We start from the raw sequence: 17,424 nt of genomic DNA on the forward strand, positions 1-17,424 counted from the left end.
ATACAGATACTCATGAGCAGCAAAGCATTCTTCCCCAATGAGTGTCACTGGGGGATTTGGGCTCAGTCTGTGTATGTAAGACAGGGGGGACACAAAGGAGTATCCTGACATTTCCAGTTGACAGATACCATCTCATTCTGCCAATCTGTCACTAGTAATCTTTGCTGTTTTCTTAAAGAGGAGGAAAGTAGGAGTGAGGAAGCTAGAGAATGATCTGACATAGTTTAAAGAGTCTGCAGGCTTGTTGGAGTTGTAGTTTCTCTGGGCTGTGTTGGACTGTAGCGCTGCCTGGGGGTGTCTTCCTGCAAACACTCTATGCTGGGGTAGTGAAATACATCCTTGACAGACCACACTGTGTGGGTATGGAAGGCAAGAGTCTCCTTAAGTGTTGCTACTGCACTGCTCCTTCTGTCAAAATTTTGTTCAGCCCTGGGTCTTTTACCTAAAAAAAGAGATTGGAAAGGGAATGAAACTTTTTATAGTCCTTCTATAAAGAGTATTCTAGCATCTGCAGTGGCCATGGGACCAAAATGAAGATTGCTGTGTTTCTACCTAAACCTTTCTGTGAGATGCAGCAGATTTGTCTGTTTTTGAATGCTTTCCAAAGCATTTTCAAGTTCAAAACTGTACGTAACACAGAGGCTGGTGTGGTCTTCCAGGGGCCAGTAGTAGCCTGAGTCCCTTGGTACACAGGGGCAACAAGTCCTGCAGGAGCAGAGCATTGCTGGAGGCTTCCTGACAGCAGTGCCAGGCTCAGGCTGGCCTCACCTCTGCAGCTAATAAGGTTCTCAGTCTCTGGGTTTGGATATGGAATTGTGTTTGCAGCTCAAACAGAAGTCTGTTTTGAAAGCATCAGTCAGTGGTAAGTAACAGCACATTAGAGTTTATTTAGGATGTTTCTCTCTTTACCTTTCTTTTCTTTTGATGTTACAGGAAATATTCAGGAAGTCATTTTGCAAGAACGCTTGGAAAAAGAAGATGAAATTCTGGTTTCTTTGGCTGGTTTGAAGCAGGTATTACTATTGCTTAGCTTAACCTTCTTGTGCCCTTCAGAGCTATTAATCCTTTCTCTTGTTTTCTCCTATTTTATTCTTTTTGTATACTGCTGTTTTGTCCTCTTGTAGCTGTTTTATTAGTGCATCAAACCTTGTAGTGTACTTTATTTGTAACGATAAAACTCAGCTATGAAGAGTTCAAACGACTTGCACAGTATTTGCTCCTGTGGAAGTTTTGGAGGCCTCAAATCAAAACTGAAGAAGTGCAGCACCAAGTGCTGGACTTAAGCCATGCTATCATTTTTCTTAATGCAAAATGTACTTGCTAGACAAGAACTACACCTGTGTCCCCATTATTTCATTGTGACAACACTTGAGCGTCATTGAATTAAAGGAAAAATACTACATACATAAAATGAGAATGCTGCTGAGCATCTGTAGCTCTGATTATACTGCCCTCTGCTCCCTCAAAATACATTTTATGAGGAACAATGTGACATATGTTAAACCTATAATGAGGCAGGCAATAATCTTAACAGTTTTATTCTCTTTTGATTTCCTGGATAGTTGTTTTCCAGACTCTAATAAAACCACACTCCACTGTTATTTATATCTTTAACCAGTATAGGTATGACTATTGACTTGCTTCCTATCTTTTGAAAGCAAATAGTTTGGGGAAATGGTGTATTAAAGCAGTCTGCAGAGCTTTAGAAAATGTAGAATTCCTCCCAATTTTTAACTTACGTCTTTTCCCCTCCTATTCAACAATAGATCAAGGATATCCTGAAAGGTTCATTGCGTTTCAACCAGAGCCAGCTGGAAGCTGAAGAAAATGAGCAAATCACTATTGCTGATGATCATTACTGTTCCAATAATCAGAACAAGGGGGCAGGTGATGTTCTAAAGGGACCTGTCATGACAAAGCAACAGTTCATCTCAGGACAACAGGTAAAATAAAAACATCTCAAGCAGGCCATTGGTGGCCTTCCATATTTTGAAGACTTCCTCTAGCATGTCCAGACATTCCATGGGACACACCAGCATTCCTGGTCCATATGGAGAGTGGGTTAAAAGCATATCTCTAGCTACTGTCCTATTCCAATCAATTATTTTTATTGTAGCCTTACGCTCCGCACGCAGGTATTTAAGTCTAAGTGTTAGGCAGTGTTTGGGGGGAGTTCTTTCACACTGTTGAATCAAAGAATCACAGATTAATTTCCTACCAAAAAATGTAAAAACTGCAGGTAAATGTTCCCATACCAAATGTTCCCACATGATTATTCTCATTGTCCTTGTCCTCCAGGATCCCATTATGTAAGAGCTGATTAACTGCATTGCAGTGTATTCATGGCCAGTGCCAAAAAGGAAATAGCAAGGAGGTTGCTTTTACCTTCTACTTCATTGTATTGACTTTCTCCTTGAATCAGTAAACAGTGTTTTCACATACAAAGCATACATTCATAGGACAAGTTCATAGACAAAGGGCCCTCTTTGTCTAAGACTCAGTCCAACCCAAACGTGATCTTAAAAATAAGTACTTTTGTATCTGCTCATTTCTGTGTTGGAGTTCTGCTAAGTCTGCCACCCCACTGCTGATACTCACACTCATAAATCAGTGGCAGCACTATCACCTGAAAGTCTACCTGAGTCTGCAGTCAGTTTACTTTTGACAAGTTTACTTAGGAACCACAGGAAATACTTATTAATTTTCAAATAATGACACCAGGTCATTTTGTTTTCTTACACACGATCCCCCTGAGTTAGAACACTCTATGTTAAAAAACATATTTTAATTGCATTTCAGTATTAGAGGCAATACCAAGATTTATTTTTTTATATTCAGTAATGGCAAAGAGTAAAGCTTTGCTAGAAAGTTTTCATTGCTTGCTTAGGTGTTGTCATTACAATCACTACTTTCTGTCATAATAAAGCCATAGGTTAAACTGATACAGTATATTGGACTGTTCATATAACGGCCTCCTATTTTTGCCCTTGATCTCCTAGCATTTTATATGAAGTACCTTTTGTTTTCTCCCCAAAATGTTTTTTTGATGATTTTTCACTTCTAGAAACTAGAAGGTAGAATGCCATATACCATACTAGCAAGCTCTGTGTAGGTGTGTGGGTGGGTGGGTGTGTGTGCAGACCCTCCTGATGCTGGAGAAGCCCTTACTCAGAGGCTGATCTAAACTGTGGATCATGGAGGTGCTGGGACTCTTTGAGTGTTGAGGGTGGAGCTGATGAAACCTGGTCTGCACAGATTTCTCTCCAGTGGAAATTTTCAGTGTGTAGTCAGGGTAAATCCATCCAGCCCCAGGAACTGAGTGGCATCCATGGGTCCCACAATTTCAAGGCTGCTCATAAGTCCGCTATGAGCAATGTGAGTAGAGGTTGTACAAGCTGAGCTGCTGCAAGGCATTAATGAGGCATCTGCACTGCATGGTTTACATTTTGAGGTGCAGTACATTGATATGGATTAGCCTCCTCTCCTCTCATCTTCTGGAAATTCCAATTATGATAATGAGCAACAGCCCTTTTGACAGAAATAAAAAGATTAGTGTTAGAAATGGCAGTCCAGGAGGGCTGTTAGTATCCCTAGTTAGTTAATTAGGGATAGTTTGTCTGTCTAACTACCCCCTAGTTAGTCTGTGCTGTTTCCGAGCCCCTTGTCTTTAACCACCATGCCTAAAGTCAAACAAAAAGAGGAGAACTTTGGACCCCTTTTAATAAAACACAGGAAAATAAGACTGCGGAATAGTGGACTGTGATATTAGACTGTTAATTGATGGGGTCAGTTGTTGGCCCAAACCAGGCCATGACCCAGGCTTTTAGCTCTGCTGAAGAAAATGGGCTGCACTGGTGCCCTGGGTCATGCTGGGATTACTTACTGAGAGCTGCAGGGGGATTAAAAAACAACCACTTCTAAGCCATTTAATGCATTTCTTGCTAAATAAATTTCTACTATATTTGCATTTTCTGTTACCTTGGGTAATGCTTTTAATTTTATTTGGTGTTATTTGTACTGTAGAGATTGTTTTTTGCTGGAGTTACAGGGATATTTTCTAGGACAGCTGGACCAGTTACAGGTGTAGCTATTCTGTAATTGAGATTAAAATCTGGTCTTTTGTGCTTGGTTGTTATATAAGTATAAATTTTTTATCATATTCTCTTTTTTTTAAAGTGCTCTTCCTCTTTTTTGCCTCCAAAATCCCTTTCTGCAAAATGAGGATAAAGATATAGTCCTTCATTAGAAAGGAAAGCTGCAAAATTAAAAATGCAAAAAAATTAAGATTAAGGCTAAAAGAAATCAAGCATTTTTTGGAATGTTTGGCTTTGGTAGCAGCATGCAGTTGACAAACAGAAGGCTTCTGTTGCTAAATAATGAATGATAATTAACACATTATCTTGCCTTTATGTCTGTTCAGAGAAGGAGGCAAAATGAGCTGCTGTTCTTCTAAGCTTTCTTGAATTGTATCCTTGCAGTTAGTTTTAACTCATTCACAGTGTGAAGGCAAATGAAATAAGCCTGGTCCTAGTAGCTGATATTCATCAGGAAAAATTGTTTGGAGAAGCCATATGGCAATGGGCGTAAGGTTGTTAACTTTCAAAGCTACTGGAAGTATAATTCTGTCATTTTTCATTTATTCAGTAGTGGCAGCAGATGGGAGAAAACATGCTTCACGTCAGCATGAGTTTCCTGAAACAGAAACAGGCAAAAGAAGAAGGAAGGAGGTATTTTACCTCTGGAAATATCAGTTCCAAAATACCAGTGTATGCTAGGGACAGGCAAACATTTACAGGAAGCCCTTTTATAGCATTTTGCAGTCAATAGTTCTGCTTTGCTGCTTCTCTTTTACTTCAGTGAGCTAGAGGTCTCCTTGACCAAACCAAAAAGTATGGGTAGCATGAAAAGTAATGTTGGGAAGCTCAACAGTAACAACAAGAAATTGGGATGAGTAGTTTTCTTTCCTTTATTAAAGGGCAGGATGCTTTTTTAACTGCACTAGAACACATTACTGAAAGCAGAATTTAGGAAATTGGGGAGTGCCAGAGACAAAAATACTGATCTTGCTGGGCAAGTGTTTCACTAAGTGAGAGCAAGGTGGAGGTGTGAGGGCTGTGAGGGCTGAAATAAAGGATTCTTGATAGCTTGGAATAATAAAGTGTGTAATTTTGAAAAATGAGAGCTGAGAGCATTTGCATTCCCTGAGAGCTTTTAAATAGAAGTGTGGAAAGAGGCCAGGTGCATTATGTGGCAGTGGTTGTTTAGAGGAATGTGTCTTTCTGTTCTACAGGGTGAGGGGGTGGGAACAAAGTGCTGAAATTTTGACTATGGCATAAGAGCTCTCAAAAAAGTATCAATACAAGCTGGAGGATTAGGGGTTGAGAGCAGCCCTGACTAAGAAGGACTTGGGAATACTGATGGGTGAGAGGCTGGACACGTCCCAAATGTGCACTCAAGCCCAGGAATCCAACTGTGCCCTGGGCTGCATCCAAAGCAGCGTGGCCAGCAGATCAAGGGTGGCAATTCTGCCCCTCTGCTCCCCTCTCATGAGGCCCACCTGGAGCGCTGCATCCAGCTCTGGGCTCCCCAGCACACAAAGGACGTGGGCCTGTTGGATCAAGTCCAGAGCAATGTGGCAAAGATGATCAGAGGGCTGGAGCACCTCTCCTATGAAGACAGGCTGAGAGAGAGTTGGGGATTTTCAGCCTGGAGAAGAAAAGGCTCCAGGGAGACCTAATTGTGGCCGTTCAGTACTGAAAGGGGGCTTAAAAGAGAGATGGAGACAAATTTCTTAGCAGGACCTGTTGCAAAAGGACAGGGGGCAATGGTTTTGAACTAAAAGAGGGTTGATTTAGACTAGATATAAGGAAGAAATTTTATGATGAGGATGGTGTGAGACACTGGAACAGGTTTCCCAGAGAGGTGGCGGATGCCCCATCCCTGGAAACATTGATGGTCAGGTTGTACAGGGCTCTCAGCGACCTGGTCCAGTTGAAGATGTCCGTGTGCCTCACTGTGGGAGTTGGACTATGCGACCTTTAAAGGTCCTTCCAACCCGAGCTGTTCTGTGATTCTGTGTTGATGGAGCAGAGCCGCGGTTGTGTGCTGCCTGTGTCCTCAGCCCCCTGGAGATGGCAGCTGACTCGCTGACAGCTCATGAAGACCATTTCAAACAGACAAGATGAAAGCAAAAGGCTAATTAATAACAAATTATGTCTCAGCTCAGAAGTGTTCAAACAGTGAAGTATATCTCCTTGTAGGATAGATCTGTATGGTTTTAACTTCATGGAAACTGCTTGAAGTTTTTGACATTTGAACTGCTCTGGTTCTGTGTGGATCAGGAGGTTTAGACACCAATTTTGATAACACTCAGCAAAGGGTAGTGGTTGATCTTTCTAAAACCAATCTGATGTGTTTTGTATGAATTTTATTAAGTTTTCTGTGGAAAGTCAGAATCAAAAATAATAGATGTCAATTTCTATCAGTGGGACTACTGTCTTACATGGGGACAGGTAAAATTTTAACCAGTGCTCTGGACTCAAGATACTTCCATTTGAATTATGAAGTATTAAAATGAGTTCATTACAAAACAGAATATTATGTTATTAAACCTATAGTAATATTAATTATATAATATTATTATACCTGCATACTTGTAGATAACACACAAAAATTATAAATTATCAAACCAGGAAATTTCAAAATTTACTAGATAGGGAGATATTTGAATCCTTATTCATATGAATTTGGGCACAATTCTGTATTTGAATATATTTTCCCATTCAGCTGATATTTATCTTGATTGTGACTTTTAACAATTTGTAATGACTATGTAAATGACATCCAAAGACTTCCAGCTCTCTCATTTCATCTTACAATCATTCTTAATCACAGGTGGGTTTTGCTTCCTGAGCTACTCTACAGTACCGTTTCAAGAACATTCTGATCTATAAACAGCAATCAAAGCAAGAAAATAATTTTCAGCTGTAAGAATAAATTTTGCAAAATAAATTTTGCTGGAGGCCACGGGTACTGTAACTCCAGCTGTGGCTTGCTGATGCTTGTGGTGACCTCCATACTCCAATTTTATATACCATGCTGTAGATTCACCTTTATCTCATTCAGATTATTCCTGTTCTTCTTTTCTGTAGCTGCTTTCTTTTTTTTCCGTAATACCTATAATCTCTTTTCACCTCAGAATGAATTTACTTTTTTTTTTTTTTTTTTTTGGAAGAGTCACAGCTGAAGGGCTTGTATTGCCTCAAATGTGGACATACACGTTTCTCTCTACTTCTCCTTTTTTTCAGTCTTGCATTCGTGCAATCAAATATATTGGTTTTGGCATCACAACACTTCAGGATGCTTGTACCTACAGGCTGTTTGGCATTATTACTCTGAAAAGCAACCAAGAAAGCCAGAGGAACGTAGAGCTAGACAGGAGCTGAATGCAGCTCTTGCAGAAGGAAACAAAGTGGTGTCCATTTGGGTTGCAACCAAGCTAAAAGGCTTCCAGTTGTCAACCAGTGAGAAATCCCACTCTACTGTGCATGGCAATCTTCCTTTCTAATTATATACAGCTCTGACTGGAAAAGCTGGGATTCTGGATGTGGCTAGTATAATGGAATATAAGATTGAGACATCACAGAGTTTTCTGTTGCACTGATGCGTGGTCTTGAGCCACTACCTAAGTGCTCAGGGACACACATTTCCCAAGGTCTAACCAGTCAGAAGTGGGATTCCCAGATGCTCATTTTCTGGAAATGTTAGGAAATAGTTAACAACACTAACCCTGGAAGCTCTGGGAGCTCTAATTTTTTGAACCCAAACTGGTGCACACTAAATCAGGTCTATGTATGCTTCAGATTTCCCAAGTCAAAGGTTTTACTAGAAAATGTTATATCAAACCATTCTCCTGACAAGCTCCAAAATGCCATTGTACATGCAAAGCAGCAAAAAATTTCTCAAAACTACTTCATTAAATACTAGAGAAACCCACTGTAATTACTGAAAATCTTCACAGCTGTAATGTATGTGTTTGGTGCTTGGCTGCTGTGGTCACTACATGGATGCACTATGATGGTGAGACATGTAAGACTGTTATACCAAAAAATGTATTTTTAGAGTGTTACATTTTATGCTTTTTTAAATTATCTCAGTTGGTCAGAGCATGATGCTAATAATGCCAAGGCTGTGGGTTTGATCCCTGTATGGGCCATTCACTTAAGAGCTGGGCTCGATGATCCTCATGGGTCCCTTCCATCTTAGAATATTCTGTGATTCTGTGAAATAACAAATTATGTCATCCAATGTTAATATCCACTTTATTTTTCACTTTATTTGGTCATTGCCACTTTTGGATAGTAACTATTCCTTTGTCCCATTCCCATATCCCTGACATGCTTCATGAGCCTTGTCATGTGGTAACACTGGTACTCACTTTAAATCCTTTCTGTGCCGTTGTTTCACAGACTACAACTGATTCAAGCACCAGTGAGAGCAAGAGTGCTGATGACTATATTATGGTTTCCAAAGAAGAGGAAAGAAGTAAAAGTGCTGCCCCAGAGCCAGCACAGTCCCTTCAGGCACCCAAGGAGGCAGCGGTGAAGCCAGAAGCTCCGTCTCATTCTTCTTTGATATTCTCTGACCCTCTGATGGGTTCCATTTCAGCCTCCTCCAGCAACCTGAGCTCCAGCCCTGATGACGACAGTAGTAATAACAGCAAAGATTCTGACTTTGCTATTGTCAGCCCACTGGACATCTAAAGAAACAGATCGGGAGAGTTTGGGAAATCAGTCATTACAACTCAGCTCAAATTTCTATGATTCCACGGGCTGGATAGTTCTTTGGATTACAAGGACAGAAAATAGATAAAGGTAACCCATTTCAGCTGCCAAAAGCCTAAATTAAAATAAAAAGGCAAACAAACAAAAAAACAACATAAATTTGCTACTTTTAAAAAATAATATATACATTTTAATAACTGCCTTAAATAAAGACCCAGTAAAACCCAGTTCTAATACACAGTTACTCTTGATTATGCTCTTACTGTACTTAGGAGCTTTGTTACTATAGAACTGTTGCTTTCCCAAAAGATAGAATAGTATATGCTAGGTACCATAATGGAAATGTGTAGATACCTGGCATCAGACCTGAAGCAGCAAAGACAAGCTAGATTTAATATTGTCCTTTTACAATATATGCTTGACTGGGTTTTCTGAGTAGGAAAGGGTACTGTTTCTTCAGAGATTGTGATTAGAGAAGTAAGGACTGAGTATCAAAAAGATTAAAAGCATCATCCTAGTAGGAAGTTTGTTCTCCCTTGAGGAATCCTAATTTCTTCATTTTCATCTGGCAATAGCCTGAGGTGTGTTCAAGGCAGAGGTTTGTGTAGTTGTTCCTCAGTGCTTACAGGAGACTATGTGACAAACTCCTTGAGAATGGGGACCTATACAACAGAGCCTTATTTGCCTTTGTCTACTTTTTCCCCTTGAGAGTTCCCAATTCACCTCTTTCCCTCTTTGTCTACTTTTACTTCCCCTGGCATGATTTTTTTAATTTTACCCAGACTACCACAGTTAAAACAGTAGGTACAAGGGAAATAACAGTGTTTCGTAGTGTAGACCTGAGCTGGTTGAACTAAAGCTAGCTCAAGTACGATAACTTACCAGGGAAGGTTGCAAAGTGAAATGAAATGTTCATAATTAAAAGCACTTTATGTCTCATTGCTATTATCTTCTATAGACTCTGTTTACATATATTCCTGTATGATTTCCATATTTCTAATCAAGAGAAACATAATGGTGCAGCAGTGTTAACCAACAGAAAGTTTCTAATTAACTCTATAACTTGTTCTTCTGTGGAAAAGTGTATTTCTTTCCCATCAAGTACATAGTACATTTAATAACAGCTTTTTTCAAGTTTATGAGGGCAGTTTTTTGTACTCTCTGATCCCTTTGACCTCTGTTGGAATTCACAAAATGCAACTGGTGGTGAGTAGACCACTCCTCTTGCAGGACCTACACAGAGTTAGCTTGAGGAAGGAATGTTAGTATGTCACTCTGTCACAGCAGCAAAAAAAAAAGCATTATTTGCTTTTAAGATGCATATACATTGTACCATGCAACAACTTCATATTTGCATGGCAAAGCTTGTGTTTGTTCAAAGTTATGAAATTGTAGTTATTTGCTGCTTAGTCTGTAATTGTAAATGAAGTACCGTATCCCAAAGATGAGGTGACGTGTAATTTGCTGGTCTTAGATTTTACAAGGTCTGTGTCAGTGACTGAAGAGTTGTCATGTAATTACATGGTAGCTGCCATCCTTACATGTTCAAAAGCCACCATGTAGTTCTTCAGAGATTATTTGTGCCTTGTAAAATGTTAAAATACTAGAATGTTATGAGCAGGCATAATATCACACCTCTCTGCAACAGAGTAACGCGAACAGGCAGATGACTATTTTGATGAAAGATCTTAAATGCATAACATTGTGGAGAGGTGTTTATTTTGGTTTAATTTTAAGCTTCATAAAAAAATCACTTTGCAATTAGCATGCATGCCTGTCTCTGGGTTTATTTTATTACCCTGAGTTTGCCTAAATGCCAGGGGATTGGGTGGCTGTTGATTTATTTAGGTCTTTCAAGCTTTCCTAGCCTTAACCTATTCAGCAAGGCTTGTGGCACCAACAACAAAGGGGAATCTGTTCAAGAAGTACCTGTGGAAAGAGGAAAGAAATATTCTGGGGACAGAGAGAAAAGTTTTATATTCTATGATACATAAACCTTCAAAGATTCCAGTAGTTTGGGAGGAGAAAATGTTTTTACTTCTTTTTTATTTTTTTTAAGCATCAGTCTTTTGATTTCTGTTCTAGTGGGTCGTTTCAGGGATCACATTGCTATTTTCTTGAACAGTCTCATTGTCAATGAAAGAGTGTGATTTGTACAGGTTTTTTTATTTTTGTAAATTAGTTGTATCTTTAATATTGCATATTTTAAAACAGTAGTAAAAGTATATAAAGATCTGGGGAGTTTCTGAGAAGAATCAGTGAATACCGATGAGCTGAATGTGTATCATGCCATGGGATTATGATAAAAATCTTCAAAAGCAGAGAAATGATTATACAAATAAGATCAGAGTAACTCCAGTAAATGAATCTGCTTTGGTTGTACCATGTCTTTCCACATCTCAAATATGTTGTCTCTGATACTTGATCATAGTGCAGAGATAGTTAAAAGTATTTTAGTATATTCATTAAGTTAGACTAGTAAATTAGATAAAATGTCAAATCATCACCCTGTTTCGTGTTATGTTAAGAATATGCTGAAAGAGAAATTGTCATTTAAAATACAAGATTATTCTTTTTCTCTGGAAATGACCTGCTCATAATGTTCATGGATAACAATAATGAGATAGAAAATTATAAGCATTGCAAATTGCTGATGAAAACTAATGCGGCATTAAGATTGCTGATCTGAGACTGTTGTACTGTATCTCACATCTGTAATTTATTACTTTAAAGTCTCTTGCATGTCATGTCAGTTGTATGTACTGCAGAAAGGCAGTATCATATTTTGACTGGGTATTGATTTAGTCGTGGAGCTTTGTATCTTTACTCTGGAAGAACATCTAGCCCGCTTTATTAAAGAAAGATTTAACAAACTTTCTGGGCTGTGCTTGTGCTGTTTTCTCAAAAAAGGGAAAGCTTTTTGACTAGAATACTGGAAGTACCGTTTCTGAGAACTAGGATGATTAAAACTTAAAAACTATCTATGTAAGCACAAAGTTTTACTAATACTTTAATCCTATTTTATATATGTGATCCAGGGAATAAAACTGCTTGCCATTTATCTCAACTGAACAGTATAGAATATCTCCTGTTTTACCATATTTCTTGTATCTGAAAATAATGAACCAGAATTTAATGCGACATAACTTTTCTACAATATAATGATGCTCGGTATAGTATCATCATTGTGTCTCACTAACAGTGCTAGTATCTGTACAGTACATTTCTGAATCTCTATACTTTAATTCACACTCTTAACTCTTTCCCATGATTCTCCAGTATGTTCTCATTAAATGGCATAGAGGCAACTATTTAAAAGATCACATTTCAGATTTAAGGTGTACTTGTGCTTGGCAGTTACAGTGTTGTCTGTTGAAATACAATCCTAACATGAACAGATTTTCAGATTCTTGGTATCAGCCCTTAAATAATACTTTTGATTTTGTGCTTCATGTATTGGTCTTGAATGAATGATTTTAAGGGTTTACTAGACTTGAAAAGGTGCAATTTCATAAAATAAGCTTCATTTGGCTACGGAATAGTAATTACACTTCCTTGTAATCTGTGCTGTTCTTTTGAGAGTGATTATCTACGGTCTCTGCATTAGTGTTTCCCGTGTCCCCCAATCTGCTAGACTCTGGCTTTAGTAGTTAGCTAAATTTAGAGACGAAAGAGCATGAAAAAAGGTCATTAGAGACACAGCAACTTGAAGCATGCACACAGGCAACTTGCTTGCCTGCTTCTCACAACTCGTTTAACCACTGAAATGGTAAGGGAGGTTTTAGATATGTGGGAGGATCCTGCAAGAGGCAAAGTACATAACCTTAGAAACAGACAATGAGGTGGAAGGGATGCAGCTTGAGACTCTAAAACTATGGGTTCTTTAGAGCAGGAACCATCTTTTTCTCTGATTTTTTACGACACAAACACTGTCAAAATTAGAATAACAATAACAATAATATGCTCATTATTTCACCACGTTTTGCTCTTTCAAACAGTGAGCTAGATTTAATCCAGTGACAGAAACTCAGCTGATAGCAGCAGTGTTGAGCAGTGGAATCTGGTCCCAAACTGCTGAAATAAGTGCTGATGAGGAGCAGTAGTTTAATAAATAAATTAAAACCAAAGAAACCTCACACCGGAAACAGGACTATAATGTTGCCAAATAAAAATTAGCTGTATTTCTTTCCAGATATATATGAAGTATAAAGTATTTTCTAAACTGTGCTTCAGGTAGCACTTGTGTCCTTGTTTGACTATGTCAGGTAGGTTTGTGCAAACCTATCTTTGTTTTTAACTTGTAAAAGCGTAGCTGATGCCAGGATGTGGGAAGCATTAAAATACATCAGCTGCAGAGAGGACATTGTGGTTCCATTTTCTATGAATAGTAAGAATTTGATCCTTCAAATCCCGCTGATTTAACACTTTCCCTGTCTTCCATGGTGACAACATGAAAAACCCTGTAAACATTTCCAGAGACTTGATGGGAACTCCACTGCTTAAGTCATCACATGCAATTGCAGAGCTTTGAGCTGAGAAGGTTTTCACAGCTTTGCCTTTGAGTGTGAGCTTTGGGGACTGTGGCAAGATGAGGTTTGTCTGAATTTTTAACTCATACAAAGAAGCATTTGAAGGTATTACAAATTATCATGTCAGTATTTGAGACCTTTTGGAATGTAAATTCTACATAGTTTTGAGATGGAAGAATAGTTGTCAAAATATCTTGACTGCCCACCTGCTGTGTTAATTGAATTCAGCGGGTGGGAATATAGCAGCATTTCCAGAGCATCATTAAACTCCCCTTTAAAATAAGGGTATATCAAGCAAACAGATATTAAAAGGCAGATTGTCAGAGTTGTCATATAGCTTTCTGGATAATATATATGTCTCTGCTATAGTCAGGAATATGCATCATTTCTATCCACAAATGGCGGGGCTTGCAACATGCTGGAACACATGGCAGAAAATGTTAATGAATGTGAGCCTGTTCATAAAAACCTTTGTAAAGCTTCAGGGATTAAATTACACCAAAATTATTTTTAAAATATAAAATAAATACACTCCAAGCTTATTTAGACTTTCAAAGATTATCAGGTCTCAAAAAAGTTTCATTTAGTTTAGAAATGTTCAATGGAACTCCAGCCTCCAGGTGATAGCACAGGGTGACTTACAGAAGCACCTAAAGGAGTTTGGGACTGCAGTGAACTTCTTGTGCTTCAGACTTGTAACTTTCAAATTCTGGAGAAAATTAATTCCAGTATGTAAGCAATGAATTGCACATGTTTACTAAGTTGCAAAGAAGTCATGATGGGGGAATTCCTCAGCAGACCCTCTTCCCAAACTTCTTTTGTTCTCGTTTCCCACAGTCAAGCCCATCTGACAGTTCTGTGGTACCCATAAAAATTTCAGCTGTTTAATCTTCTTGAATAACTGAATTCTCAGTCACTGTGATCAAAGTTAGCTGTTCATCATCTCAGGACTCCAATACCCTACGCCCGCAGCCTGGCCACCAGCCCAACCAGTGTGCTCCTTGTTCTCGTGTAAAATCTGAAATCTTATGAAAATCTCACAATACTTCTACAGCAGGTGGTATCCATATTCAGTCCTCATGACTTCCCTGTGGTAAACTTTATTGTAAGTTTTATTGCCTAGTATTTTCTCTAGCCATACTTCCATTGTAATTCTTACAATCAAGAAAAAAAATAGAAGAAAACCTTGGCTTCGCTCAAAAATGCTTTGCTTTTTCTTTCCTCCCTCTACTGGTAAAGTCTCTTTGCTGAGAATTTTTGGTTTTGTTTCCTGTAAAACAGCCTATGTGTATTTATAGTGCTTGTGAGGTAAAGTTCTGATATGTGTTGTCTTTAAAAATGCTGAAACAAAACACTGATTTCTCCAAACTTTTTCCCATACTGAATGGGGCTTGAGTTAAGCATCAACTTTAAAAAAACTATGAATGGAAATAGTGTCTATTTTGAATTTCTGAAAAACAACATCTTTTAGTAAACGCATTGGAGGGCAAATAATGTACTCTTCCAATCTATGCCATTTTCTTTTAAAAAAAAATTTTAATTCACTATTCCCTCCGGTGAGACCATGGAGAAGGAGAACTCTGCTTGGGGCAGGATGCTCCTGGGCACAGGGGAAGGTGGCCCATGGTTGTGCTTGGAGGAAATGCGGGACACCCAAGGCCATGCCACATTGGCGTGTGTCTCCATGTCTGGAGCAAGGGAAGACTCATCCTTGTGCAGGGGCCACAGGCTGCAGTGTTGCTGGACAGATGGAGGATCAGAAGATGAAAATGGGTGTGTTTTACCTTCCATGGAGCTTTAAGCTTCAGAGGAAATAAAAATGGGAAAACAATTGCAAGCATCATTAACTCTGCTGGCATTTCAGTCACTGAAATGTGTTTTCCTCAGTGTTTCCTTTCTGTGGGATGCAAATTTTGCATTGTAGAGGGGCTTATAAAGAGAAAATAAAAATCTCCTTTTTCATATTCTGACACTTTTGCTGTATGTGAATATTATGGGTTTATAAAGAGATGTTATTATTGATGTATGTCCACATAGAGATTGCAACAATTTCTCTCCTGCTCTCTCCTTGATATCTCCTCCATGTATCAGACATTTTGAAGTAAGCAAAAGAAAAGAGAGAGAAAGAGCATCTTTAAAATTATTGTAATCTAAGTGCTGAGTTTTTATGTGATAGTATGTTTGGTAGCTTGCACTGGGTAAAAAACCAATGTCTATTAAGACATGTTGGAGAGAGAAAAAGTGTCTACCATTTTTTGTCTACATGAGCATTGTGTGTTTTTCCAGTGTTTATTAAGGTGCATCTTGCCTTACTGGAGGAAGTTATATGATGAGTATATCATCTGCAGAATTTTTTTTTTTAAGAAAGAAAATCAGTACTTGCTTTTGCATATAAAATTTATTGTTTTCTAAAATGTTTCATTCTCTGAAAATACCTTTTGTGGTGCTTCTATAAGATACGTCAAGAGTTTATTTTTCTTTCTCACCATCCTCTGTCTTTTGTCTGCGCCCTGGCATGTGCACAACCTGCAGAACCATCTCATTTCCCCACCTCTGCCTTCCCCAGGTTGGGATTTATGAGAGATCCAGTTGCAAGTCATCTGGGCAAAACTGCACCAAGAGATATGAGAGTACAATACAAATTGCAGTTTGACCCAAATTAGCAAGTCACACCTTGCCAGCAAACATTCATTGATTCTTTGACCTTGCAAAGCCACAAGCACACCAAAGGTCTCAGGCTGTTGAGTCTGGCCTCTTGTGAAAGGGAAGCATTCATAGGAAGCAATCTGCATGATAGAGCAGTGTACCATTATCTGAGAGTAACTGTATCCTTTACCTTCAGAACCAGAAAAGATGAGTCTAAGTTTCAGCAAGTTTATGAAATGCACAGCAAAGCCCTCAAGGACAGAGAAGCAGCCCAAAATTCTCACATTTCGTAAGCCTGTCAATGCACAGGTGGATGCTGACATGATCAAGATAAAGACAGGCACTGGGGGCTGGTGATAAAAATAAGAACTCCAGTTTCTCCTGCAAAATGCCGATGAGACCAAGTAGAAGCATCAGGTAGGAGCAAGGTGAGTTCAACAAAATGTGAAATTCTACCCCCTTCTTTCAGAAAGAAACTGTAAAAGTTTCAAGTATACTGTTTTGGTATTCTGTAAGAGAAAGTCACCTTCTGGTTCAAAATTATTTCAGTTGGAAACTTGACGTAATCTTATACATAGAGTACAAAAAGTGAAATACATACAAAACTTTTAAAACTAATATGTTTCAGTTTATGGTCTTTTAAAATTCCTTCATCAAGTCACTCATTTTTGGGTGGATGGGAGCTTATCTTTAATAAGAAATAAAGTCTGCATCAGGCAGGTGGGCCTGTGCTGCAGGATACTCCTTGGGAACAGAGCCAGGCAAGTTTAAAACTGAGAGATACTTAAAAGAGGAAGTCGGGCTTTGCATCTTACACTCAAAGCCAGGACTGGCATTTTGTAGTGGTGGCTGCTAGAGATAGGTTCTGACCTGAAAACCTCACTCCTCTTGGAGAGCAGGGACAGCTCATACACTGAGGCAGATGGAGCTGGCTGTCTGTCCGTCTGTTGTCTCTGTACATGCCTGGCCGTCTGTCTGTCTGGCAGACTGGGATGCTGTATCAATACCGAAACCATTAGCTGTGTGATTGGCATTCACCATATTTTGGATGAAAGAACAGTAGGTTAACCCAAGGTTTTAGCAGTGTGCTGGGCAATCTTCTCTCTAACCTTATCACACTTGCAGAGCCACCATGGGGAGAGGTAAATCCCCATTTCCAGAGCCTGCAGTGCAGACCCAGCCTGCTTGGATCAGATCACCCTGAGTGTAAATCAGCAGGCTTCAACCAATGCCCACTGCCACAGCAGCTTATTCAGATCAAGATATGTTTCTTTTTTAGCCAACGTGCTGGTCTAGACAACCATGTGCATCAATGGTTCATCACAGGGCTTGGGGTGGCATTGCAAGCCAGCAAGTCAAGGTAATGCAAATGGTCTCCAGAAACAAAGGCGCCATGGGGAGATTTTTATTTATTTTTTATAAGAGGATCTGTTAAAGTTTGAGAGTTTTAGAGAGAGTAACAGAGT

At 39.0% G+C, this 17,424-nt stretch overlaps 1 protein-coding gene across 1 annotated transcript in view; it reads left to right on the forward strand.

The window, feature by feature from the left end:
• Positions 1-11,657, forward strand: part of LOC121673493 (TBC1 domain family member 5-like) — a 31,159-nt gene extending 19,502 nt beyond the window's left edge. The window contains exons 3-5 of the mRNA XM_042046828.1: positions 934-1,013; positions 1,767-1,943; positions 8,469-11,657. Of these exons, the coding sequence (XP_041902762.1) occupies positions 934-1,013; positions 1,767-1,943; positions 8,469-8,762 (551 nt within the window). The 3' untranslated portion in view covers positions 8,763-11,657. The remainder of the gene's footprint in view (positions 1-933; positions 1,014-1,766; positions 1,944-8,468) is intronic.
• The last annotated feature ends 5,767 nt before the right edge of the window (positions 11,658-17,424 follow it).

Source organism: Corvus kubaryi, unplaced genomic scaffold (genome assembly GCF_017639235.1).
Source record: "Corvus kubaryi isolate FWS band 111438036 unplaced genomic scaffold, C.kubaryi_AGA036_p1.0 65461, whole genome shotgun sequence".
Taxonomy (NCBI): domain Eukaryota; kingdom Metazoa; phylum Chordata; class Aves; order Passeriformes; family Corvidae; genus Corvus; species Corvus kubaryi.